Source organism: Tamandua tetradactyla, chromosome 5 (assembly GCF_023851605.1).
Source record: "Tamandua tetradactyla isolate mTamTet1 chromosome 5, mTamTet1.pri, whole genome shotgun sequence".
Lineage (NCBI taxonomy): Eukaryota > Metazoa > Chordata > Mammalia > Pilosa > Myrmecophagidae > Tamandua > Tamandua tetradactyla.
The window spans coordinates 12,748,703-12,774,428 of record NC_135331.1 but is presented as its reverse complement, the minus strand read 5'-3'; the positions used below and the strand labels follow the sequence as shown (position 1 = coordinate 12,774,428).

Below are 25,726 nucleotides of genomic sequence, written 5' to 3'. Positions count from 1 at the left end.
CACGTAACTTTTGAGGAAAGTAGAGTCCAACATCCGTAGGGCAGGCTTTGAAGCTAATAACTCTGATGAAGGGTCTGGACAAACTCCACAGGAGAGGCTTGCTGGCCGAAGCAGGAAGAGAGAGAAACTCTCTCTTCTGGAGTCCTCCTTAAAAGCTTTCCAGTGATTACATTAAACACTGCTCATTGCAGAAGACACTCCCTTTGGCTGGTTACAAATGTAATCAACTGTGGGTACAGCCCACGTGATCATGATTTAATTCTATAAAAGTCCTTATAGTAACAGACAGGCCAGCACTTGCCCAACCAGACAAACGGGCATCGCCACCTGGCCAAGTTGACACATAAACCTGACCATGACAGGTGTTATTTTTTTTTCCTGTATACCACCCTATAATCCTATATTAATATCATACATTTGTTATAATTCATGAAAGAACATTCTTATATTTATACAATTAACCCCAGTCCCTTGTCCACAACAGGGTAGACTGTGTTACACAGTCCCGTGTTTCATCTTCTATTTAAGCTTGTAAGTTGCTGGAATGCAATATACCAGAACTGAAATGGCTTTTAAAAGGGGAATTTAATAAGTTACAAGTTTACAGTTCTAAGGAAGTGAAAGTTCCGAATTAAGGCACCAACAAGAGGCTACATTCACTTAATCCAGGAACATCCCTGTCAAGTCTGGCAAGTCACATGGCTGGCATCTGCTGGTGCCTTTCTTGGGTTCTGTTGCTTTCAGCCTCTGTTCCTGTGGGGGCTCCTTACTTTGCTTCTCTGGGACTGGTTTTCATCTCTTGGCTTCTCTTAGCTCTCCAGATTCTGGCTTACTTAACGTCTCATGGTGGCATCAGCTGGGCTCAAGCATCTCCAAACAGCCGTGTCTCTCTTCTCCAAGTGTTGGCACCTGTATCAGCTCTACTCTGACATTTCTTTGGCTTTGTTGTTTCTGAGCTTTCTCCAAAATGTTTCCTCTTTTAAAGGACTCCATTAAACTAATCAAGACCCACCTGGAATGGGTAAAGTCACATCTCCATTTAAGCAAAAGGGCACACCCACAACTGGGCGCACCACATCTCTGTGGAGATAATCTAATCAAATGTTCCTGGCCTACAGGATTTAAAGAAACAGCTGCCACCACAAGATTGAATTAGGATTGAAACATGTCTTTTCTGGGGTACATAATAGCTTCAAACTGTTACCTCTTCTAACTTTCATTCTAGTAACATACACAACCCCAAACTTCCCCTTTCAGCCGTATTCACATAGTTCAGCAGTTATTTACACTCACAATAATGTGCTACTGTTATCATTATCCATTTTCAAACCTTTACAATCAACCTAAATAGAAATTCTGTACAAATTAAGCATCAGCTCCCCATTCTGCATCCCATAAGTTTGAGTGTGTTATATTTTCATTCTCGTTTTGCCTCAAATTACTTCCTAATTTCCCTTAAGATTTCTTCTTTGACCAATTGGTTGTTTAAGAGCGCATTTCCACATATTCATACATTTTCCATTTCTCCCTCTGTTGTTGATTTTTAGCTTCATTCCATTGTGGTCAGAGAAGATACATTGTGTGATTGCTATTTTTGTATTTATTGTGACTTGTTTTGTGATCTAACATATGATCTGTCCTGGAGAATGATCCATGTGTCGTATAGAAGAATGTATATTCTGTCGTTTTCTGTGTTTGTTAATTCTGGCTGGTTGGGTTTTCTTCTCGTATTTACTTAGCACTCTTGATTTGAGTATGGAGGCTATAGGATATATGTATGTTCAGTTTTAAAAGATAAAGAAAGATAATGTAAATTTGTTTCCCTATTTACTCTCTCACCAGCATTTCCAATTGTTCCCCGTCCATGTCAACACTTGGTATTCTTATACTTCAAAATTTTTACCTTCGTAAGTGAGAAGAAGATGCTGTCTTACAGTTCAGTTTTGGTTTTCATTCTTATAAAAGTTAAGAGTTTAGTGTCATATCTCATTAATTAGGAATTATGTTGATTTAGGGATAGGGATTTTCCCTCAGTGTTTTTTTAAAACCCTTTCATCTATGCCTCAAGTATTGAAAGAATGATTCTCCCACAGGTATTGTATCAGAGTCAAGGATGAAAGATGCTGTTTCTGCCCTCATGTTACTCATAATCTATGAGGAAGAATAGATCGATAGTGTACTGTATTACTGAATACTATTATATACTAATGTATTAGTAAATGCTGTAACAGTTATTTAAAAGACTCAAAGATGACAGAGGGAGGCAGTGACAATTGAGGTGGAGGAGCAGAGATGGTGCTCAGGGAAGGTTTTACAGAGATTACACTTGAGCTGAGTCTTGGATGATGTTCACTAAGTTGAAAGGAGGAAAGGCAAATCTAGACAGTGGGAATGATATAAAGGTATGGAGGTATGAAACAGCACAGGGAATCATTGGGACTACAAATATTTTGATGTGCCTGGAGCATAAAGTGCTGGGGGAAAGAAGTAGGAAGGAGCAGAGAGACAAGCTGTTTGGGATCTTGTGAATTATGAATGTAATGTGGAGCCCTGACTTACTCCATACTTCCTTAGATAACACCTAAGCAAAAGAAGAGTAATAGTCAGATGAGACAAAACAAATAACTCTCTTCATTCTTGATGACAGGAGAAATCTATTTTTGCCAAATAGGAAAGAAATTAAATGCTGTTAGAATTTTCTTTAATGATTGAAGTGTAATTTAACTGTTATTTCTCTTTATCTTAGCGGAATTAGTTACAAAACTTTATGAGGCAGCTGTGAAGAAAGTTCCCAATAGTGAGGAGTATCACTCTCACCTCTTCATGGCCTATGCCAGAGTGGGCGAATACAAGAAAATGCAACAGGTAACTTGATCCTCAGACTTCCTAGGCTGTGGGATTTGCTTATTAGAGGTAAAAATCTCTTTAAGGTGTTTTAATTGCAGTGGTTTGTGTGTGTGTGTGTGTGTGTGTATGTATGTGTGTGTGTGTGTGTGTGTGTGTACGGAACAGAATTTGTGTTTGTGTGTGACAATATCCAGTTATTTTCCTTGTGTATTTGAAGATGAACAATTATTCAAATTCTTTAAAAATGTTTTATTGGAGAAAAAGTTCATCATCCTCATTTTGTGGCCTGATGATGTTTTGTTTGATTCTGATAAATCTATTTTATATCATAACACTGATACAGATTGCTGTTATAAATGTTCAGAAAATGGGCAGAAATCCCAAAGCAAAAAATGAACAGACTATACAAACAATAACTTCAAAGTTTGTATCTAATTTATAAGTTTAATTGTTTATTGTCTGCTGAAATGTTTAAGTCCTCAAAGGGAAAATAATCCACTGTCTGGTATTTTTATTTTATTTTTTGGCCTGAGGCAGTTTTTTTGCCAGCTAGTTCCTGTCGCATGCTTATGTGAAGGGGCCCTTTAGACGCATGCTTGGCCTAGTGCTTGGGTAGAGCTGGCATTTCAGAGAAATGGAACCCATACATTTAAGCCCATAAAAGTTTACAAAGTCAAATTAGTGTTTTCTTTAGAAATGCTTTGTTCGTGGGTATAATGTCTTTTTGAAAGCAAAGCTTGCTTATTTGGGTTCTTTAACCTTTACTTGCAATATCAAAATATAACAATAAATGAATTAGGCAGGGTGGTAGATACTGTATTAACATAATAACTTTTCTATTCACTAAGACAGGTTTTCAAGAAAAAATTCTTAGGCAAGTATTTTTTTTAACCAACTTTAATTCCCTTAAATTTTTGCTTTATTTGCACTGCAATATATTGTTACAAAAGTGTTCAGAAATTATCATTTGTCTTTTGCTATAAAATGGGTCTGTTTTACAAAATTGGCAACATTAACATGTATGCATAAAAATTCTTAATACCATTTTTATTTCTAGGAATATTTTGAAAACTTTTTATTAGATCGGATAGGGTTACAGAAAAAATCATGTAGAAAGTAGAGTTCCCATGTTACAACCCCCTTCCACTCCCACCCCCAAACACACAGATTTTCCTTATTAACATTTTGAGTTAGTGCGGTCTGTTTGTTATAGCTGATGAAACAAGATTATTATAATTGTATTAACTGTAATTCATAGTTTACATTAGGGTCCACTCTGTTGTATAGTTCTTTTTTTTTTTTTCTTTGTATGCTGTATGGCTATATGGCAAGGGTCTTTCTTTTTCCATGTGAGTATCCCCTTATTGCAGCACCATTTGTTGAATTTTTGTTTTTGTCTGGGTTTTCATTTGTTTGTTTGCTTGTATTTTTTTGGGAGGGAGGGAGTGCATGGGACAGAAATCGAACCCTGGTCTCCTACATGGCAGGTGAGAATTCTACCACTGAACTACCCTCACACCCCTTCTTTGTTTTTTCTTGTTTTTTTTTAAATATTTTTTAGAGAAATCTTTACACATTTACAGTCCGTCCATCGTATGCAATCAGTGACTCACAATATCTTCACATAATTGTGTATTAATCACCATGATCATTTTTAGAACGTTTGCATCACTCCGGAAAAAGAAATAGAGAAAACTCATATATCCCATACCTCTTACCTTTGCCTCTCATTGACCACTAGTATTTTAATCTACCTGATTTTTTTACCCTTTATCTCCCCCCCCGTTATTTATTTCTTTTTTAATCTTCTTTTTTTACTCATTTGTCCATACCCTGGATAAAAGGAACATCAGACACAAGGTTTTCACAATCATGCGGTCACATTGTAAAAGTTATATAGTCGCCTTCAAGAATCAAGGCTGGGTGGGCCCTGGTGGCTCAGCAGGCAAGAATGCTTGCCTGCCATGCCAGAGGACCCGGGCTTGATTCCCGGTGCCTGCCCATGTAAAAAAAAAAAAGAATCAAGGCTACTGGAGCACAGCTCAGCATTTTCAGGTACTTCCCTCCAGCCATTCCAATAAAGGTTATCTATACAATGCATAAGAATAACTCCTAGGATAACCTCTCAACTCTGTTTGAAGTCTCTCAGCTATTGAAACTTTATCTCATTTTTCTCTTCCCCCTTTTGGTCAAGAAGGCTTTCTCAGTCCCATAATGACAGGTCCCAGCATATCCCAGGAGTCCTGTCCCATGTTGCCAGGGAGAGTTACAGCCCTGGGAGTCATGTCCCACTAGTGGGGGAGGGCAATGAATTTATTTAGAGAGAGAAGCTACATCCGAGCAACAAAAGAGGTTCTCTCAGGCTGACTCTTAACGCATAATTATAAGTGGGCTTAGCCTATTCTTTGCAGGAATAAATTTCATAGGGGCAGACCTGAAGACTGAGGGCTCAACCTATTGAACTGGTTGTCCCCACTGCTTACCAGAATATCAGGAGTTCCCCAGATGGAAAAGTGAAATATTTCTTCCTTTCTCCCTGTCCTAGTTTGCTAGCTGCTGGCATGCAATATACGAGAAACAGAATGGCTTTTAAAAGGGGGAATTTAATAAGTTGCTAGTTTACAGTTTTAAGACTGAGAAAATGTCCCAATTAATGCAAGTCTATAGAAATGTCCAATATAAGTCATCCAGGGAAAGATACCTTGGTTCAAGAAGGCTGATAAGTTCAGGGTTTCTCTCTCAAGTGGAACGGCACATGGCAAACACAGTCAGAGTTTCTATCTGGGCTAGAAGGGCACACGGCAAGATATCATCTGCTACTTTCTCTCCTGGCTTCCTGTTTCATGAAGCTGCCCGGGAGGCGTTTTCCTTCTTCATCTCCAAAGGTCACTGGCTTGTGGGCTCTTTTCTCATGGCTATGTCGTTCTTCTCTGCTCTCTCTGAATCTCTGTCGTTCTCCAAAATGTACCCTCTTTTATAGGACTTCAGAAACTAATCAAGACCAACCCGAATGGGTGGACATGTCATCTAATCTAGTCTAACAAGCACTCTTGATTAAATCACATCTCCAGGGAGATGATCTGATTACAATTTCAAGCATACAGTATTAAATAGGGATTATTCTGCCTTTATGAAACGGAATTTTGATTAAAACATGGCTTTTCTAGGAGACATACATCCTTTCAAACCAGCACACTCCCCAACCCCCCAAGGGGACTTTGCAAATACTTTTTTATTCTCTGCCCAAATTACTCTGACATACATCAGGGCATCATACTAACCTGTACAAACCAACAGGATCTCACGCCTTGATCAAAATTCCATGTAAATATGGTGTTCAAATAAACTGATTGTGCAAGTTAGATTAGATAATGCGCTACCCAAAATATAAATTTTGCACGAAATAAACATCTCTCTCCTTGGTCTCACACACAAGTTGAAGTTTAAAAATAAGGACCGTATTATCCTTTAACCCCGTATTCTGATTTACCTTAGTCCTGTCCATATCAGCTTCATTCATGTCTCTAATCAAAGTCTGATCACTTTTTCAACTTTTTTAACAGTTGCTATATGGGGTAATGCTGACTTTCATACCTTCAGTGCTCTAACTCTGAGTTTCAGGTGTCATACAAATACCCGAAGTTTCAGGAAACAACTGGGTTAAACACAAGTAGCTCAGTATCTCAGAATTCAGAAATAATGGTTACTACTCTGGAATAGATATGACTCCTGTAAGAGCTTACAGTCTAAGACTCTTTCCAGTTAGCCCCAACCTGATAATCCATGCTGTCGACTTCAGTTTTCTGAATTTGTGTATTATAGCACAGTCTATAGAGTGAGGCATGATAATATTTGCCTTTTTGTTTCTGCCATCTCATTCAACATACTGTCCTTAAGGTTTGTTCACGTGGTTGAATGCCTCACAACTTGATTCCTTCTTGCAGCTGCTCAATACTCTGTTTTATGTATACACCACAATTCCCCCTTCTATTCCTCAGTCATTGTAGCCTTAGGCCACCTCCATCCATTGCAAATCACGAACACCAGTATGCAAACATTTTTTATTCTGATAACATATATACAACTTAAAATTGATAATTTTAACCACTTTCAAGTATACAATTCAGTGTGTTAAATACATTCATGATGTTATGCTACCATCACTGCCATCCATTACATAAACTTTAGGAATATGTTTTGTGTGTTTTTTTTTTTTTTTTTACTCTTTTTTTCCAAATTTTTTTTTATTTAAGAAAATGATCAATACGCTTAGAACCACCAAAAATGGATATCTTGGTTAGCTTAGCCATAGGCATATTTAAATAAAGTATCCATATAATCATTGTAAAACCTGTGTTTACGCAGTAAGTTTCATAAACCAATTTAAAATTGAAGGCAAAAATTAAAATAATCTACAAATTCAGATACCAAAGTTCTTAAATTCTAAATATTAAACACTAACTTGATACCATTTGATCAGCTATCAAAACTGTAGATGTTCTCAAAATATCAAGTAGAAAGTTCTTATAAATAGCTGTATTGCTATAGTAATGACTTATGTCACTAAATATTTTCCTGATTTCAAGGAAATATGAAGATACAAATATTTTTATAATTAACGTATGAAAATCTACCACCTAAAATAGATATCTTTTTTATGTAATTTTAAAAAATTTATTTATTAATTACAAAAATAAAATTAAACAACATACATAATCAGTAATTCACAATATCATCACTTAGTTGCATATTCATCATTTCTTAGAACATTTGCATTAATTCAGAAAAAGAAATAAAAAGACAACAGAAAAAGAAATAAAACGAATACAGGAAAGAAAAAAAGATTATACCTACCATACCCTTTACCCCTTGCTTTCATTGATCACTAGCATTTAAACTAAATTTATTTTAGCATTTGTTTCCCCTATTATTTACTTTTATTCCATATGTTCTACCCCTTTGTTGACAAGGTAGATAAAAGGAGCATCAGACACAAGGTTTTCACAATCACACAGTCACATTGTGACAGCTGTATCATTATTCAATCATCCTCAAGAAACATGGCTACTGGAACACAGCTCTACATTTTCAGGCAGTTCCCTCCAGCTTCTCCATTACATCTTGAATAACAAGATAATATCTACTTGATGTATAAGAATAACCTCCAGGATAACCTCTCGACTCTGTTTGGAATCTCTGAGCCATTGACACTTTGTCTCATTTCCCTCTTCCCCCTTTTGGTTGAGAAGGTTTTCTCAATCCCTTGATGCTAAGTCTCAGCTCATTCTAGGGTTTTTCTCAATCCCTTGATGCTGAGTCTCCATTCATTCCAAGATCTCTGTCCCACGTTGCCAGTAAGGTCCACAACCCTGGGAGTCATGTCCCACATAGAGAGGGGTAGGGTGGTGAGACTGCTTGTTGTGTTGGCTGGAGAGAGGGGCCACATCTGAGCAACAAAAGAGACTCTCTTGGGGGTGACTCTTAGGCCTAAATTTTAAGTAGACTTGACCTATCCTTTGCGGGGTTAAGTTTCATGTGAACAAACCCCAAGACTGGGGGCTCAGCCTATAGCTTTGGTTGTCTACACTGCTTGTGAGAATATCAAGAATTCAACTTGGGGAAGTTGAATTTCTCCCCGTTCTCACCACTCCCCGAAGGGGGCTTTGCAGAACTTTTCCACTCACTGATTGAATCACTCTGGGATTCATTGGGGCATCAATCTGGACAAACCAGCAAAATCTCATGTCCTACCTGAGATTCTAAGTACTTAACGACGTTCAAACTATCTATATGAGTTATATTAGGAAATGCACTAGTCAAAATATAAATTTTGTAACTAATAAACGTAAAATAAATATCTTAAGTTAGCTTATCCATGGGCATATTTGAGAAAAAAAATCTAATCATTATAAAGCTTGTTTGTACAGTGTTTCATAAACCAATTAAAATTGAAGCAAGGAAGGGGGTGGTGTGATGGTGGCTCAGCAGGCAGAATTCTCGCTTGCCATGCTGGAAACCTGGGTTCAATTCCCAGAGCCTGCCCGTGCGAAAAAAAACCCATAAAATTGAAGCAAAGAAGGAAAAAAAATCTATAGATAGAAATTTCAGAGTTTCTTAAATTCTAGATATTAAACACTATCTTAAGTACCGTTTGATTAACTATTAAAACTGTGCATTCTCAAAATATCAACTAAAAAGTTATTACAAATATCAACTTTGCTATAGTCATGAGCTTTTACTAAATATTTTCAAATATAGCTGCCTATAGTTTTGTTATTCTTGTTGTTATAAACTATAACATATATACAAAGAAAAGAAAGAAAAAAACAATGATTTTCAAAGTGCACTTCAGAGCAGGTCCCAGAGTTTGTCATGGGGTACCATGCTCTCTTCTCAGATTTTTCCTTCTAGATACTACAAAACACTGGTGACTTTATCAGAGTCATAAAAATGGAATGTTATAGTATCTGTCTTTTTGTGTCTTACTTATTTCACTCAGCATTATGTCCTCAGGATTCATCCACGTTGTCATATGTTTTGGGACATCATTTTGTCTAAATGCTGTATAATAAGGAATATGTTTTAATCAAAGTATATTAAATGTTCATTGATAGACATATGGTTAAATAAATTATGCTACATATATACAGTAGAATAAAATGCAACCCCCAAATAATACTGTCTTTGTTTGTTGACATAGAAAGATGTTTCCAGTATGTAATGTTAATTGAGTAAAACAAAATAGTAAAATGGCTTTCTCCCACATCTCTACATCCATCCCTCTCTGATGAAGGATATGTCTATTAAGGATGTATACCAAAATTTACCAGGGTATAGGGCTATGGATAATTTTTTTAATCTTAATTAATTTCTCTTTTTACAAAATACTAGTTTGTATTAATTTTATGATCCCACAGATTAAAACTGTAATTTTTGTATGATTTACCTTTGTACGTTGCCACAGATATGCCCAATTTTGCATCTTGCTTTCAGAGACATTGATTCGATGTGGTTTAACAGTTATAGTTCCTTAAAATGTTTTAGCCATAACTTGATTTTGCATTATTCCAATCTAATAACATAGTAGAAGAATGGAGTGACCCGGATGTTTAATGTTTTAGATGGAATGTCTAATTTTTATATTTCCTTTGTTGTTGCTTAAGTTAGTTACATTCCTTAACTGTGTAATATATTTATTGTGAAAGTTGTAGGTGAGTCATGGATAATCAGTGTTCAACATATTTGGTGTCATGTTTCGTGAGGTTGGGAGTTTTGTTAGTTTGGTTTATTGTTGGCTCCCCAATACCGGAATATCCTCAAAATAAATATTTGCTAAGTAAAAAAGTGATTTTCAATAAATTGGTATAGGTAGAAGGGGGTAAGCCAGGGAATCAGAAAACTCAAGAGCTTCTGCTGTCCTAGATTACATCACTGGCAGGTAATATATAAAACCACAGCAGATGAATAGTTTCTAATCATTCATTGGTGATTAAATTTCCTTTTCTCTAAATGGCATTCCATTCTCTTACAACCTTAGGATCATGTTTTTCAAACTTGTCCTTCATCAGTTATTTTCTGTATCAACAAAAGAGTAGAGTTGGCAAGATGAAGGGGTATAAGCATGCATTTTAAAATTATGTTTATATTAAAAGTATATATTTATTTTATATTCTTTTCCTTTTTCTCTGTACGTGTCAACATAATGTTTTCTTTCCTCAAATTATCAAGTAATATTGATTTTCTAACCTTTTCATTCCACACTTCTAGAGTACATGTGCTTTTTAGAAGCAATGACCTCAGGCCGTTTTAAATTATTCTTCTTATCTGTACATCAATTTTCTGTCCAGATCATCTTGATTCTACTTCTACAATGTCTTTCAGTTCTCTTTTTTATCTGATTCACTTCATCCTGGTTTAGTTTCTTACCTCCTTATCCCTTCTTCCTATTCTGTCTCTTCACAGTGCTGCATCGATTTATACATGTCACTCCCCTGCTCCCTATAGACTTTTTTTAATAGTCTTTATTTACGTTTTCTTTAAAATAGAGAAACTATGAGTTTATAGAAAAATCATGTAAGAAATGTAGCATTCCTATATATCCCATCCTCCTATTATTAACACTTTCCATTAGTGTGTACCTTTGTTATAATTGATGAAAGATTATTATAATTGTACTATTAACTATAGTCCATCGTTTACATTAGGGTTTTTTTTTACCCCCGGTATACCACTCTATTATTAATGCTTTGCAATAGTGTGGTACATTTGTTACAATTCATGAAAGAACATTTTAATAATTGTACTATTAACTATCGTACAATGTTGTACTGTTGTACTATTACAGTAAGGTTCACTGTGTTATTCGGTCCCATTTTATTTTTAAATTTTTGTTCTAGTAACATGTATGACCTAAAATTTTCCCTTTTAACCACATTCATATGTATAATTTAGTGCAGTTAATTATACTCACAGTAACGTGCTACTGTCACCGTTAACCATTTCCAAACAGAAATTCTGTACAAATTAAGCATTAACTCCCCATTCTCTACCCTCAGTCCATCCCCTGCTACCTATATTCTACATTCTGATTCCATGAGTTTGCACATTTGAATTATTTCATTGCAATGAGATCATATAGTATTTTTTCTTTTGTGTCTGACTTATTTCACTCCACATAATGCCTCAAGGTTCATCCATGAACCAAGGTTCATTCTCTTCAATACTTGTAATTTTCTGTTGTTTTTTTTAATAAGTAGCCATTCTTGTGGGTGTGAAACAATATCTCACTCTAGATTTGGTTTGCATTTCCCTAATGTCTAGTGATATTGAACATCTTTTCATGCGCTTTTTAGCCATTTTTGTATCCTCTTTGGAAAAAGATCTATTAAGTCTTTTGCCCTTTTTTTAAAAATTTTTTTTTATTAATTAAAAAAAAAATTACAGGAAAGAAACACAAACATTCCTAATATGTGATCATTCCATTCTGCATATATAATCAGTAATTCACAATATCATCACATAGTTGCATATTCATCATCATGATCATTTCTTAGAACATTTGCATCAATTCAGAAAAAGAAATAAAAACACAACAGAAAAATAAAACGAAAACAGAAAAAAAATTATATATACCATACCCCTTACGCCTCCCTTTCATTGATCACTAGCATTTCAAACTAAATTTATTTTAACATTTGTTCCCCCTATTATTTATTTTTATTCCATATGTTCTACTCATCTGTTGACAAGGTAGATAAAAGGAGCATGAGACACAAGGTTTTCACAATCACACAGTCACATTGTTGAAGGCTATATCATTATACAGTCATCATCAAGAAACATGGCTACTGGAACACAGCTTTACATTTTCAGGGAGTTCTCTCCAGCCTCTCCACTGCATCTTGAATAACAAGGGGATATCTACTTAATGTGAAAGAAGAACCTCCAGGATAACCTCTCGACTCTGTTTGGAATCTCTCAGCCATTGACACTTTGTCTCATTTCACTCTTCCCCCTTTTGGTTGAGAAGGTTTTCTCAATCCCTTGATGCTGGGTCTCAGTTCATTCTAGGATTTTTCTCAATCCTTTGATGGTGAGTCTCAGCTCATTCTAGGAATTCTGTCCCACGTTGCCAGGAAGGTCCACACCCCTGGGAGTCATGTCGCACATAGACAGGGGGAGAGTGGTGAGTTTGCTTGTTGTGTTGGCTGGAGAGAGAGGCCATACCTGAGCAACAGAAGAGGTTCTCTTGGGGGTGACTCTTAGGCCTAATTTTAAGTAGGCTTGACCTGTCGTTTGTGGGGTTCAGTTTCATATGAACAAACCCCAAGACTAGGGGCTCAGCCTATAGCTTTGGTTGTCCACACTGCTTGTGAGACTATCAAGAATTCAACTTGGGGAGGTTGGATTTTCCCCCGGTCTCACCACTCCCCAAAGGGGACTTTGCAAATACTTTTCCGCTCACTGATCAAATCATTCTGGGATTCATCAGGACATCACCTGGACAAACCCACAAAATCCCATGTCCTACTGAAGGTTCCATGTACTCATGTTGTTCAACCAAGTTATCCACATAAGTTATACCAGAAAATGCACCAGTCAAAATATAAATTTTGTACCAAATAAACATTTTTTGCTTCAGTCCCACATGTAAGCTGAAATTTTAAAACATTAATTACCATCTGTTTTCAGCACCCTGCAATAATGACATTCCTTTGTTCTTCCTCATGCAAAAACATTTTTTAAATTTGTACATTTAATCACTGTCATTATACACTCTAGGCAATCCTAGATTATACCATCTCAATCTTTATCGTCTTTCTTTCTGATTTCATTTGTGCCCCCAGCCTTCCTCCCTCTATCGTTCTCACATTCAGATTCATTCAGTGTTTTAACATAATTGTAGTACATTTAGGTAGTATTGTGCTGTCCATTTCTGAGTTTTTACATTCAGTCCTATTGCACAATCTGTATCCCTTCAGCTCCAATTACCCAATATCTTACCCTATTTCTATTTCCTGATGGTCTCTGTTACCAAGGAAATTCTCCAAGTTTATTCACTAATGTCAGTTCATATCAGTGAGACCATACAGTATTTGTCCTTTTGTTTCTGGCTAATCTCACTCAGCATAATGTCCTTAAGGTCCATCCATGTTGTTACATACTTCATAACTTTATTCTGTCTTACAGCTGCATAATATTCCATCATATGTATATACCACAGTTTGTTTAGCCAACCATCTGTTGGTGGACATTTTGGCTGTTTCCATCTCTTGGTAATTGTAAATAATGCTGCTGTAAACATTGATGTGCAAATGTCAATTTGTGTCCTTGCCCTCATGTCCTTTGAGTAGAGACAGCATATAGATGGGTCCCGTTCCCTAATCCATTCTGCCAGTCCATGCCCCCTGATTGGGAAGCTTAATCCCTCAACATTCAGTGTTATTACTGCCTGGACAGTACCCTCCTCTACCATTTTGCCTTTTGGCTTTTATATGCACTTCTAATTTTCCTTCTTTTTACCTTTACTCATATTCTTACTTTCTACACTCTTCTCCACATCTCTCTCTTCTGCCTTCGTATCTGTCTCTAGTGCTCCCTTTAGTATTTCTTGCAGAGCTGGTCTCTTGGTCACAAATTCTCTTAGTGATTTTTTTGTCTGAAAATGTTTTAATTTCTCCCTCATTTTACTGGATATAGAATTCTTGGTTGGCAGTTTTTCTCGTTTAATAATTTAAATATATCATCCCACTGTCTTCTTGCTTCCATGGTTTCTATTGAGAAACTGCACATAGTCGTATTGGGCTTCCCTTGTATGTGATGGATTGCTCAATTCATTGATTTGGTTTTTGATGAGGTTTTCCATGTCTGTTTGTACATTCTGAATTAATTGTTTCAGCTCCTGTATGTCATTTGAATTGTTGGTTTGTTCCTTTGACTGGGCCATATCTTCAATTTTCCTAGTGTGATTTGTTTTTTTTGCTGGTGTCTAGGCATTTAATTACCTTAATTAGTTTATTCTGGAGATTGCTTTCACTTCTTTTATCTAGGGTTTTCTTGCTGGATGAATTTGTTGTCTGTCTGTTCTTTGACATTCCGTTCAGCTTTATCTGGACCTTTAGCTTAAGTTTTGTCTAACAGAGGAGAATTTTTCAGTTCTTGTTTTCTTGTTTCTTGCCCTGCTTGTGTGGTGCCTTCCCCCCCACACACACTTAGGAGGGTCTACTTAGATATTATAGACCCCAGCCAGATTTTCCCAGACCAAACTGGCCTCCTATCATGAGGAAAGAGTCACCTGCGTCGGTTTTCCCTGAGGGTGAGACCCATCAGGTTGAAAGACTTTCCTGTGAAGTCTCTGGACTCTGTTTTTCTTATCCTACCCTGTGTGTGGTGCTTGTCTGACTGCAGGTCCCACCAGCATAAGATGATGCAGTACCTTTAACTTTGGCAGGCTCTCCCTGCTGGGGGCGTGGTGGAGACAGAGAAGAGGTTGTAGTCTGATTTTAATGGCTTCAAATTACCAAGCCCTGGTGTCTGAATTCCTTGATGGAGGGATTCCACCTGAGTTGGGCTTCACCCCTCCCCTGGGGAAGGCACAGGCTCCAGATAAGCCCCCAAAAGAGCTCACTTCTGCCTATGCCTGGGGCAGTTGCAGCCTGAGAAGTCCTGCTGCTATATCCAAAAGCAGTCAAGCCTTTGTAGAAACACAGCCACAAAAACCTCTGTTTCCTTTTTTTTTCTTTTTCCGTCAGCACTGCCCCCTTGGCGCCAGGGCGAAAATGAGTGACCTCCGCTTTGACCAGGTTCACCTGAGCTGAGGGGCCTATTTTTAGTAGTGAGAATTTGTGAATTAATTTCACAACTGGTGTTTGGTTGGGCTGCCCCTGCTGCTGGTTAAGTCTCTTTCCTTCCCCCTCTGGGAAGCAGCCTGTGGGGGAGGGGCGCTGGCCGCAGCGGCGTGGGGAACTCACGGTTATGGAGGGGCTCGCATCCGGTCCAGCTGGTCCAGACTGGAGTATGCTGTGTGTCTGGTCACTGTCATGGTCCCAGGAGCTGTTCTGTACTGTTTCTGGTTATTTAGTAGTTGTTCTGGAGGACGGACTAAAATGCGCACATTGCTAAGCCGCCATCTTGGCCTGGAACCTATAAGGGGTTTTGAGGCAGAAAGGGGTGCAAAGGCCTTGATATGAAAGCATGTTTGTGACCTCGCCCTTTTTTTTTTTTTTTTTTTTACAGCTATAAACTTCTTTTATTTGTCCTACTTTGCTTTCCATAAGTGCAACTTTGGATGATGCCTTGTGTCACACTCAGGGAAACTTCTAGTTAAAAAGCTACTGGAGAAATACATTAATCTTCTGTTATTGCATATGTTGTATGACTCCATAAACATGTACCTTAACCTAAAACTGCATTGTTGAAGGTTTTTGTGGATGTGTTTGCTCTGAACACATTTGGTTATTAGAAGAAAAAAAAAAGTTTAGATCTGTGGTATAACATAAATAACGTTTAGGCAGTTGAATTAAAAGTCATCCAACATCCTTAGTCTGCCATTCGGGGATATCCTCAATCTGAATTTCCTTCCTTCCTTTCTTCTTCCTTCCCTCTCACTTATTCAGCACCTCCTTATGACCTATACATAGTAAACCCTACTTCCCCAATGTATTTGGATGATACTCAACCTTCCCTCTCTCTCTCTCCGTCTCTTTTTTTTTTTCCAGAAAGAGATCATTTCTATTTTATAGAAACCATTGCAAAACATGGTGGTATCATGTCAAAATTGTATTGTTTAATTTACAAACGTAGCATGTTGCTGATAGCAAAACTTGATCAAATTTATAGCTACTTGAACAACAATTTAGAAATGACGATGATCAGCTTAGTGGTTTTTTTTTTTGTCATCACAATCAACCTTTTTTTTCTTTTTTGCGAAAAATAACATATATACAAAAAAGCAATAAATTTCAAAGCACATTGCAACAATTAGTTGTCGAACAGGTTTCAGAGTTTGGTATGGGTTACAGTTTCATTTCCACAATTTTAGGATTTTACTTCTAGCTGCTCTAAGATGGTGGAGACTAAAAGAGATAGCAGTATGATAATTTAGCAGTCATACTCATTTATTAAACCCTACTATCTCTGTAATAACTCTACCATCACCTTGGATCTTTCTCCCACTCTTTTGGGGTACTTGGGCAATGCCTATTCTAACTTTTTCATGTTGAAAGGGACTGTCAATAATATGGAATAGGGGAATGGAACTAGTTAGTTAATGTTCTGGAGAGGGTGAGCCCTCTTCATTTCGGGACTTATCTGGTCCAGCGATCCATTTGGAGGTTGTAGGTTTCTGGAAAGTTACCCTAGTCCATGGAACCTTTGTTGAATCTTATATAATGCCTTAGATGTTCTTTAGGATTGGCCGAGATGGTTTTGATAGGGTTTGGCAGGTTATGATAGGTAGCAATGTCTAATTGAAACTACCCAGAGTAGCCTCTAGACTCTATTTGAACTCTCTCAGCCACTGATACCTTATTTGTTACACTTCTTTTCCCCCTTTTGTTCAGGTTGGAATTATTGATCTCACAGTGCCAGGACCAGGCTCATCCCTGGGAGTCATCTCCAACACCACCAGGGAAACTTTCACCCCTACGTGATCATGTCTCACGTAGGTTAGGAGGATTTTGCCCATTTTTTTGTTGGGTTGTTGGTCTTTTTATTGATGAATTGTAGGATTTCTTTATATATTCTGGATATTATACCGTTATTTGATATGTGGTTTCCAAACATTTTGTTTCATTGAGTTGTCTGCCTTTTTACTTTCAGGAGAAAGTCCTTTGATGCACAAAGTTTTTAATATTGTCATGGCCCCTTTTATCTATTTTTTTCTTTCGTTGCTTGTCCTTTGGGTACAAAGTCTAAGAAACCATTGCCTAACAGGAGATCCTCAAGATGCTTTCCTACATTTTCTTCTAGAAGTTCTTTGGTCCCCATTCTTATATATTTAGGCTTTGATTCATTTTGAGTCTATTTTTTTAAGAAAGTTTCAGATGGGGTCCTCTTTGATTCTTTTGAATATGGATAGTCAGTTCTCCCTGCACTATTTGTTGAAGATACCATTTTTTCCCCCATTTAATGGGCTTTGCAATCTTGTCAAAAATTAGTTGGTCATAGATGTCAAGATCTGTTTTTGAACTGTCAGTTCGAGTCCATTGGTCTGTATGTCTATCCTTGTGCCAGTATAGATTCCTTTTTGAATACTTTGCAGGAAAGGTGCTCTACTCTACTTTTCAACTTTTCCCCCTACTATACTCTTCATCTTTTATTTCAGCCAGATGTCTTCATTTTTCTTGTTGAAATGTGTCCCTTGATATCTTCAATATTTTTTTCATTCATTTGCCTTCTACATAGAATTTATTCATCCACTTACCCATTTACCCTGAACATTTGTATTCAAATACATATCCCTACCTCCTACCTTTGCCTATTGACATTCTGTTTGATCTTCAAAGTCCATCTCAAAGACTTGCTTTGGCAAATACTGTATTAAGTTATCTTCCCTACTGTCTCTTAAGAAAAGGAAAGAAAATAAACAGACTAACTTAAAACTTTATCTTCCTTGGAAACATCTTTGGATATGATTTTTGTGAAGAACATTTGCCTTAATTGCCAAGTATATTTTAGTCAGTTATCTGTTTATCTCTTCCCTTAGCATTAAATTTTTTTTTAATTTAAATGTTATTTTATTGTTTCTGTATATACAACACAGCATTTCCAATTTTAATCGCTTTCTTTTAAGTGCCTTTGCGATAGGGATTCAATCTCTGTTCTTTACAGGAATAGGCATTTCTTTCCACTTGGTTGTGTCTCCATGTAATTTTTGAAGTGGACGATGGTAATCAAAAGATGAAAAAAAACATTTGGAAATGGTTAAAATGGAAATGTTGAGTTTTCTATAAATTAATACAATTAAAAAAATACAAAACAAAATGGTTACTGTAATTAGCCTTGATTATTCATGGGCTAATTATAGATATTTTTAGTTATGCATGTATAGGTCTTCATTTCATACCACAAAAGTTCAATTCTAACTAATGATATCTTGAAAGCACCTGATTATTTTCCAAACCTACGAATTATTTTTTGTCTTACTAATATCAAATATACTGTCTGGATTTCTTTATGTTTTTGTTTTACTATAACTGGTTAGTATGGTATCTTTAGTAAAGTTCGTTTATTGATGTATATTTGTAAGCCACATTTTTGTGTTTGCTTGATTGTCTACTAGAAATATATTGAGTTGTGTAATATTCTTGAAGTATTGAACTTTAATTTTGGGAAAATGTTCAACAGGTGAAATTCCACTCATGATCTTATAAAGATTTATCTTTGTGATTGTGTCTGTTGCTGTCTCTACCAAGTGACCTGGCACCTTACGATAACTGGGATATGTAGACATGTTGCTCTTCTCCTGAGAAACTTCTTGCCATATATCTGGATCTTTTAATTGCCCTCTGTAAGATGTTTTCTAAATTAAGTGTTTATGGCTCTCTGTCTTTCAGGCTGGCATGGCTCTGTATAAGATTGTGCCAAAAAATCCTTACTACTTTTGGTCTGTGATGAGCTTAATTATGCAAGTAAGTATGGTATTCAGAATGGGATTCAGATTCATTTTTACTTTTGTATATAATTAAAATAATTGCCCTTACTGTTGTTTTCAGGATACTTTTGGTAATAATACTGTAGAATGTGTTAAACAGGGACTTTACATATTGTCAGTTGACTTTTTCAGATGAGGGTTTTAGCTATTCCTTCAGAGTTCGTATAGGAGTTTTGTTTGTATGCTGCATGGATTGTATTTTCCCTGAATCTTAGATCCGTTGCTGAATTGTGATTGGGTATGATCCTTGCAATATTTGAGATTTCCCTTTGCTCTGTCTTTGAAACGATATTGTTGGTCAATGACCAGGTCATTGAACTGGATTATCTTGTTTTATTACTACTCCTTTCTGAGTCTCAGTTTGCTCTGTTGCAGAGTGGAAGTGCTGATCTCTCAGAACTACTAAAAGGACCAGAAAGTAATACTATATAGGACAGGAAGGGGAGGAAGGAGTTATAATGTAGAGATTAAGAACAGAAGCCCTGAGATCACACAAACCTGGTTTCAAATTCTTTACATGCCTTGGAGAGCTGTTGGGGAATCTTTTAACCTTAGTTTTTTTATAATACCTGCTTTAAAGGGTTGTTTACAAGGGTTAAATGATGTATTTAGAGCTCTGAGCAGAATATCTGGCAGTATTGAAATTATGAATATCAAGCACTAATTTTAATTATCAATTAAGGTAATTATCAATCTAATAGTAAGTGGTATAAATAGGAGGAATTGGCATTTCCTTTCTTTTGGTATGTGGACATCTCAAAAAGAAAACTCAAAGCTTTTATTTCCATACACCAGATGATAACTCTTCATATAGAAAAAGCAGTATAGGCATACTCTACCTTTTTTTTTTTTAAATGTATGAATAACTTATTTAAAAGTTTGGTCAAATCGTGGAAGCTCAGAATTTCGAGAATGCATAGGATTTTGACTCTTTAGTAAAGAGTAACTCACTGAAAAAGCAACTCAATCCCTGATTTTATCTACTTGGCAAATTCAAATTAAGTCTGATATTTAACATAGTGTATCGATAATTGTATGCTGGAGTCACAGTAATGGTCTGGCTGTTAAATGTAAATAGTGTAAGCAGGGGAGGAATTAGACGGAAATGTTAATTTTTTCTCCTCAAGTCTATATCAGCACAGGATGAAAACCTCTCAAAAACGATGTTTCTGCCCCTTGCTGAGAGAATGGTAGAAAAAATGGTGAAAGAGGACAAGATAGAAGCTGAGGCAGAAGTAAGTAATATAAGCCTTACTTGTGTTTTTTTATAAGCCTTATTTTTAATTTTCATTATTTTGATATTGTTACAATATCATGTTATGATAGAATTGTTACTTTATTCCAATTAGATGTTGAGTCCTCACTCTTGCTTTTTGTGTAAATGTGAAGGTTTGGAAACCACCAGCTCATAATGAAATAATGAACACTGAGCTGTTTCCAGCAAGTACTTCAAGCTGAAATGTATATAGATAAGGGAGATAACTGTTGTCTGATTCTTACCATCAATTTCAACTCATTTGTCAATGTTTTTTCCCCTATTATCTGCCTTTTAAAAGGCTTACCAAACGATTAACTTTATTATGAAAAGTTTCAGTGGTTGCACTTCTTGTTGTTTTTCTGTAAGGTTGAAATTTTTTTTTTTAATTAAGGTTGAACTTTATTATATGATCCTGGAACGTTTGGGAAAGTACCAGGAAGCCTTGGATGTCGTCAGAGGGAAATTAGGAGGTAATAAAGTTTCCTCAGTTATTTTTAAAAATGTTCACTGTGGAGAATTTATTCCTCATATAAACATATAAAGATAAAAAGACAAAAAATATCATGTGATCGTTTGTCCTTCTCGATTTTTCTGTGTGTTATGAATTTATTTTGAAAATATATATTTTAAATTTTTTTATTTTATTTTTTTAAATACCAAAAAACACCAAACGCAAACATTCATATTTTGATCATTCCGTTCTACACATATAATCAGAAATTCACAATATCATCACATGAAAATATTTTTTAAATGAAAATAATCCGTGGATTCAGAAAATTCTAGAAATATGAAAAATTATACTCTAGATTCTCAATCCCCTGTTCTCTGTAGGTTCTTTATACCTTTCAAAAAAGTATTTTCCCCTCCCCCTTCCTTTTTTTTTTTTTTTTTATTAGAACCATATACAGGAATGTACTATACCTGGATGACTGTCCCATAGAGTAATCTTATTTGGTTAATACAGTGCTTTTTTTTTTTTTTTAGTTTAAATTTTTATTGTGATAAGACATAACACGTAATATTTCATTCTACCATTTTTAAGTGTACAAGTTAGTGGTAGTCACAGTTTTGTGCTCCCATCACCACACCATCTAGCACAGTGTTTGTTTTTTTTATAGTTAAAAATTTTTTAATGTGAATATTAATATCTCCTGTCTGGACATGCAGTCTCTAGATACAAGCATTCCTTGTTTACCTGCTTGTTCACTGAAGGCATTGTGAATGCTGCTCTGCTGATTTTATTCATTGCTTGTTTTTTTAATTTAATAGTATATCTTAGAGACATACTTTATACCGCACTTTCTTTAATGACTGCCCAATGTTTTATAGTATAGATGTAGACGATATATTTAACTAGTCCTTCTTGATGGATATTTAGGCTATTTACAAGGGACATTTTTGCTATAAACCAAATTGCTTTCCACGAGGCACCAGTGTGCATTCTTACCAGCTGTGTTTACGATCAGTATGTAAAGGGGCCTGTTCCTTTGCATACTTAGCAACTTTTTATGTTATACAATCTGATAGATAAAAATGCCTTAAAAATCTTTTATTTCTGTAATTATGAGAGAGGGTGATTACTTTTCATTTGTTTAAAAGCCAGGGCCATGAATGCTTTCTTTTCTCTCAGCTGCTTTTCCTTTTTAAAATATTCAGTTAATTTTTTTCTTATTGATTTGTAAGAGTACTTTATATGTCAAAGAATTCAGCCTTTTTATATTGAAAATATTTCCCTTTTTTGTTGGGAAACTGATTTTTATGTACTTCATAAGTTTTTTTTTTTTAAACATTTTTCCTATATTTAAACACCTATGACAGAGCTTCTGTTTCATAAATATCTTTGATGATTTCTTAAAAAGAAATCCCTGGAAGTACAATGATTATTTTCATAAAAATTATTTTTTTAATTGTGCCTTGAAAGTCAGTGGGAGTCAGCTCAGATCTTTCATTAATTACTGTTGTTAAAAAGACTTTGTATCATACAGATGTGTATATATCCTGTAATAGACTAAGTACAGTCATAAAATGGTGTAATACCAATTAACTATTAACTACTCTGTGTTAAATGTACATGTCTTTAAAACTTGTACCCTGCATTATCAGATTTGTCAGATGTATAGTTATAGTTTTTCTGTTCTCAGTTGTTTGAAAAGAGTTTGAGTCATCTCTGCTCTTTTTTTTCTTCCTCCTAACATTCCACCAACTTTTAATTGTAGAGAAGTTGACAAGTGAAATTCAGAGTCGGGAAAATAAATGCATGGCTATGTACAAGAAGCTGAGCAGGTGGCCAGAGTGCAATGCCCTTTCCCAGCGCCTCTTGCTGAAAAAGTGAGTAGATTCTTCTTTTTAAACTATGGAACTTGAGTGGCAACTTTAAGATCTCACTGTTGAATTTTATTTTGTGTGTGTCTTTTGAGATCTCTGGGCATAAATATTCCTTTTGGGTTGGGGGGGTGCATAGTCTAGGAAATAAATATTCTTTTTTTTTTTTTTTTTTTTGCATGGGTAGGCACCGGGAATTGAACCCGGGTCTCTGGCATGGCAGGTGAAAACTCTGCCACGGAGCCACTGTTGCCCGCCCGTAAATATTCTTTCAATAGTTGTATCCTCGATGTCGATGTTGTTTAAAGTTTTCAATGAGCCTTCTTTCATTAAAGAAGTATAATGGTATTTGTGCCACCTGGATAATATTAATTAGGTCTTCAAAATGAAAGCTGAAAATCATTAATTCCTTAAATTCAATATTGACTTGAAAGAAAGAGACATCTGTGCTACAGCACCCTCACCCCTATTTAAGAAATGAAAATCTGGGGAGTTTTTTTGATAAGGATACTAGCTTTCTATTCATGGTCATTTTATTGAAGAAAAGAGTGGTCTCTTGAGGTTTTTTTTTACTTTGAAAATGCCTCTGGAGTGTTGCCTGTTCATGGATCCACAGAAACCTAGAGGATGGATGGAAAAGAGGGCTCTCCTAATAAGGACTAAAACATAACTTATAAAATAAGTTGAATATTTTAGGCAGATTTGCCACAACTCATGTTTAATCTTGTGTGCCTCATTCAATCTATTTTTAGCTCAGATGACTGGCAGTTCTATCTGACTTATTTTGATTCTGTCTTTCGATTGATTGAAGAAGCCTGGACTCCTCCTGCTGAAGGTGAACAGTAAGTTGTCTTCTTTCCTGAATTACAAAGGCACTTTAATATGTTGTAACCAAAGGATTTAAATGATGTATATATAATTTTTAAAAAATATTTTTATTGACAAATCTTCACACACATACATTCCATACATGGTGTATAATCAGTGACTCGTGATATCATCACACAGTTTTGTATTCACCACCATGATCATTTTTTAGAACATTTGCATCACTCCAGAAAAAGAAATTAAAAAACTCATACATACCATATACCTTACCCCCTCCCTCTTATTGACCACTAGTATTTCAATCTACCCAATTTATTTTATCCTTTGTCCCCCCTATTATTTATTTATCCATATTTTTTTTAGTCATGTGTCCATACCCTGGATAAAAGGAACATCAGACACAAGGTTTTCACAATCACACAGTCACATTGTAAGCTATATAGTTTATGCCATCGTCTTCCAGAATCAAGGCTACTTGTACACAGCTTAACGGTTTCAGGAACTTCCCTTTAGTCACTCTAATACACCATAAACTAAAAAAGGGAATCTATACAAAGCATAAGAATAACCTCCAGGATAACCTCTCTGCTCTGTTTAAAATCTCTCATCTATTGAAACTTTATTTTGTCTCATTTTTCTCTTCCCCCTTTTGGTCAAGAAGCCTTTCTCAATGCCATGATGCTGGGTCCTGGTGAATCTCAGGAGTTTTGTCCCACGTTCCCTGGGAGATTTACACCCCTGGGAGTCATGTCCCATGTAGCGGGGAGGGCAGTGAGTTCACTTGCCAAGTTGGCTTAGAGAAAGAGGCCACATCTGAACAACAAAAGAGGTTCTCTGAGGGTAACTCTTAAGCCCAATTTTAAGTAGGTTTAGTCTGTCCTTTGCAGGAATAAGTTTCATAGGGGCAGACCCCAAGATAAGAGCTCTGTCTGTTGATTTGGTTGTCCCCACTGCTTGTGAGGATATCAGAAATTCTCCAAATGGGGAAGTTGAATATTTCCTCCTTTCTCCCTAGTCCCTCAAGGGAACTTTGCAAATACTTGTTTATTCACTGCCCAAATCACTGTGAGATTTATTGGGACATCACACAAATCTGGACAAACCAACAAAATCTCACACCCTATTCAAGATTCCATGTATTTACGGCGTTCAAACAAAACTGACCGTACAAATTTAAATAGGAAATACATTACCCAAAATAAAAATTTTGCACCAAATTAACAACTCTCCCTTTGGTCTCACACAGAAGTTGATATTTTAAAATATGGATGATATCATCCTTTACCCTGTATTCTGATTTACAGAGTATTTAATTTAATTTTATTTATTTATTTATTTTTTATTAATTAACGGAAAAAAAGAAATTAACCCAACATTTAGAAATCATACCATTCTACACAGAGTATTTAATTTTGAGCCTAATCGAATTGTCTTTCTCTGTCCCAATACTGTATCCCTTTCAAAGTAAGGGATTTTTTTTTCTTTTTTTGATTATAAAATAAGCATATACTTGTAAAAATCTGAAATTAGTAGAGAAATATGTGATGTAAGAAGTATTAGACTCCAGTGTTCCTACTATCCCAGAAGTAACTCTTCATGGCAGTTGGGTATCTCTTCCTCCAGATTTATTCCTCCTGTCCATATAGTAACATAATAATAATATTATTATTAGCATAAAAATGAAATCGTATTAGACATAATGGTTTGCAACTTGATATATCTTGGGTGTCTTTCTATGTATGGCACATATACATATATTCTATTATTTTTAATGGCATGAGACTACTCTGTCTTAGAGATGTACCATAATTCATTTAGTTTCTCCCTTAATGACAGACGCTTAGATTGTTGCTGATTCCTTTCTTCCTTCCTTTTTTTTTTTGCTATGATAGACACAGTACTGCAATACGAATAAATGGCATCTTTCCTAAAAATATAAGCACAGAAATAAGATTTAAGGTAACAAATATGAGCTGATACTTTCTTCATAATATTAACTAGGATGTAACTTTTTTCAGCCTTCACCCTTCAAGAAGGCTTGAATTTTTAATTAGGCAATATTTTATGTATACAAAATAATCTGTTTTTTTTTTTAAAAAAGAGGTAGAGATGATTAATCAGTTGTCAAAATTGGAAATAATTTTTATGCCATATTATTTTCCAGAATTTACCCGTAATTCTCCTTTATTCCCATGTATATTCCTTTAGGATTATCAAACTGCTTTTTCTTATACTTTACTTTGTTTCTTTTGCTTTGTTTTTAACACTATTTGACTATAAGCTTTACAAAGGACTTTATGGAGGCACAAAACACA

The 25,726-nt window shown here is 35.7% G+C and overlaps 1 protein-coding gene across 1 annotated transcript in view; it reads left to right on the top strand.

The window, feature by feature from the left end:
- NAA25 (N-alpha-acetyltransferase 25, NatB auxiliary subunit) overlaps nt 1–25,726 on the top strand; it is a 75,507-nt gene that overhangs the window by 9,621 nt on the left and 40,160 nt on the right. Inside the window, exons 4-9 of the mRNA XM_077159882.1 lie at nt 2,747–2,865; nt 18,903–18,977; nt 20,128–20,235; nt 20,650–20,728; nt 22,478–22,589; nt 23,336–23,425. Of these exons, the coding sequence (XP_077015997.1) occupies nt 2,747–2,865; nt 18,903–18,977; nt 20,128–20,235; nt 20,650–20,728; nt 22,478–22,589; nt 23,336–23,425 (583 nt within the window). The remainder of the gene's footprint in view (nt 1–2,746; nt 2,866–18,902; nt 18,978–20,127; nt 20,236–20,649; nt 20,729–22,477; nt 22,590–23,335; nt 23,426–25,726) is intronic.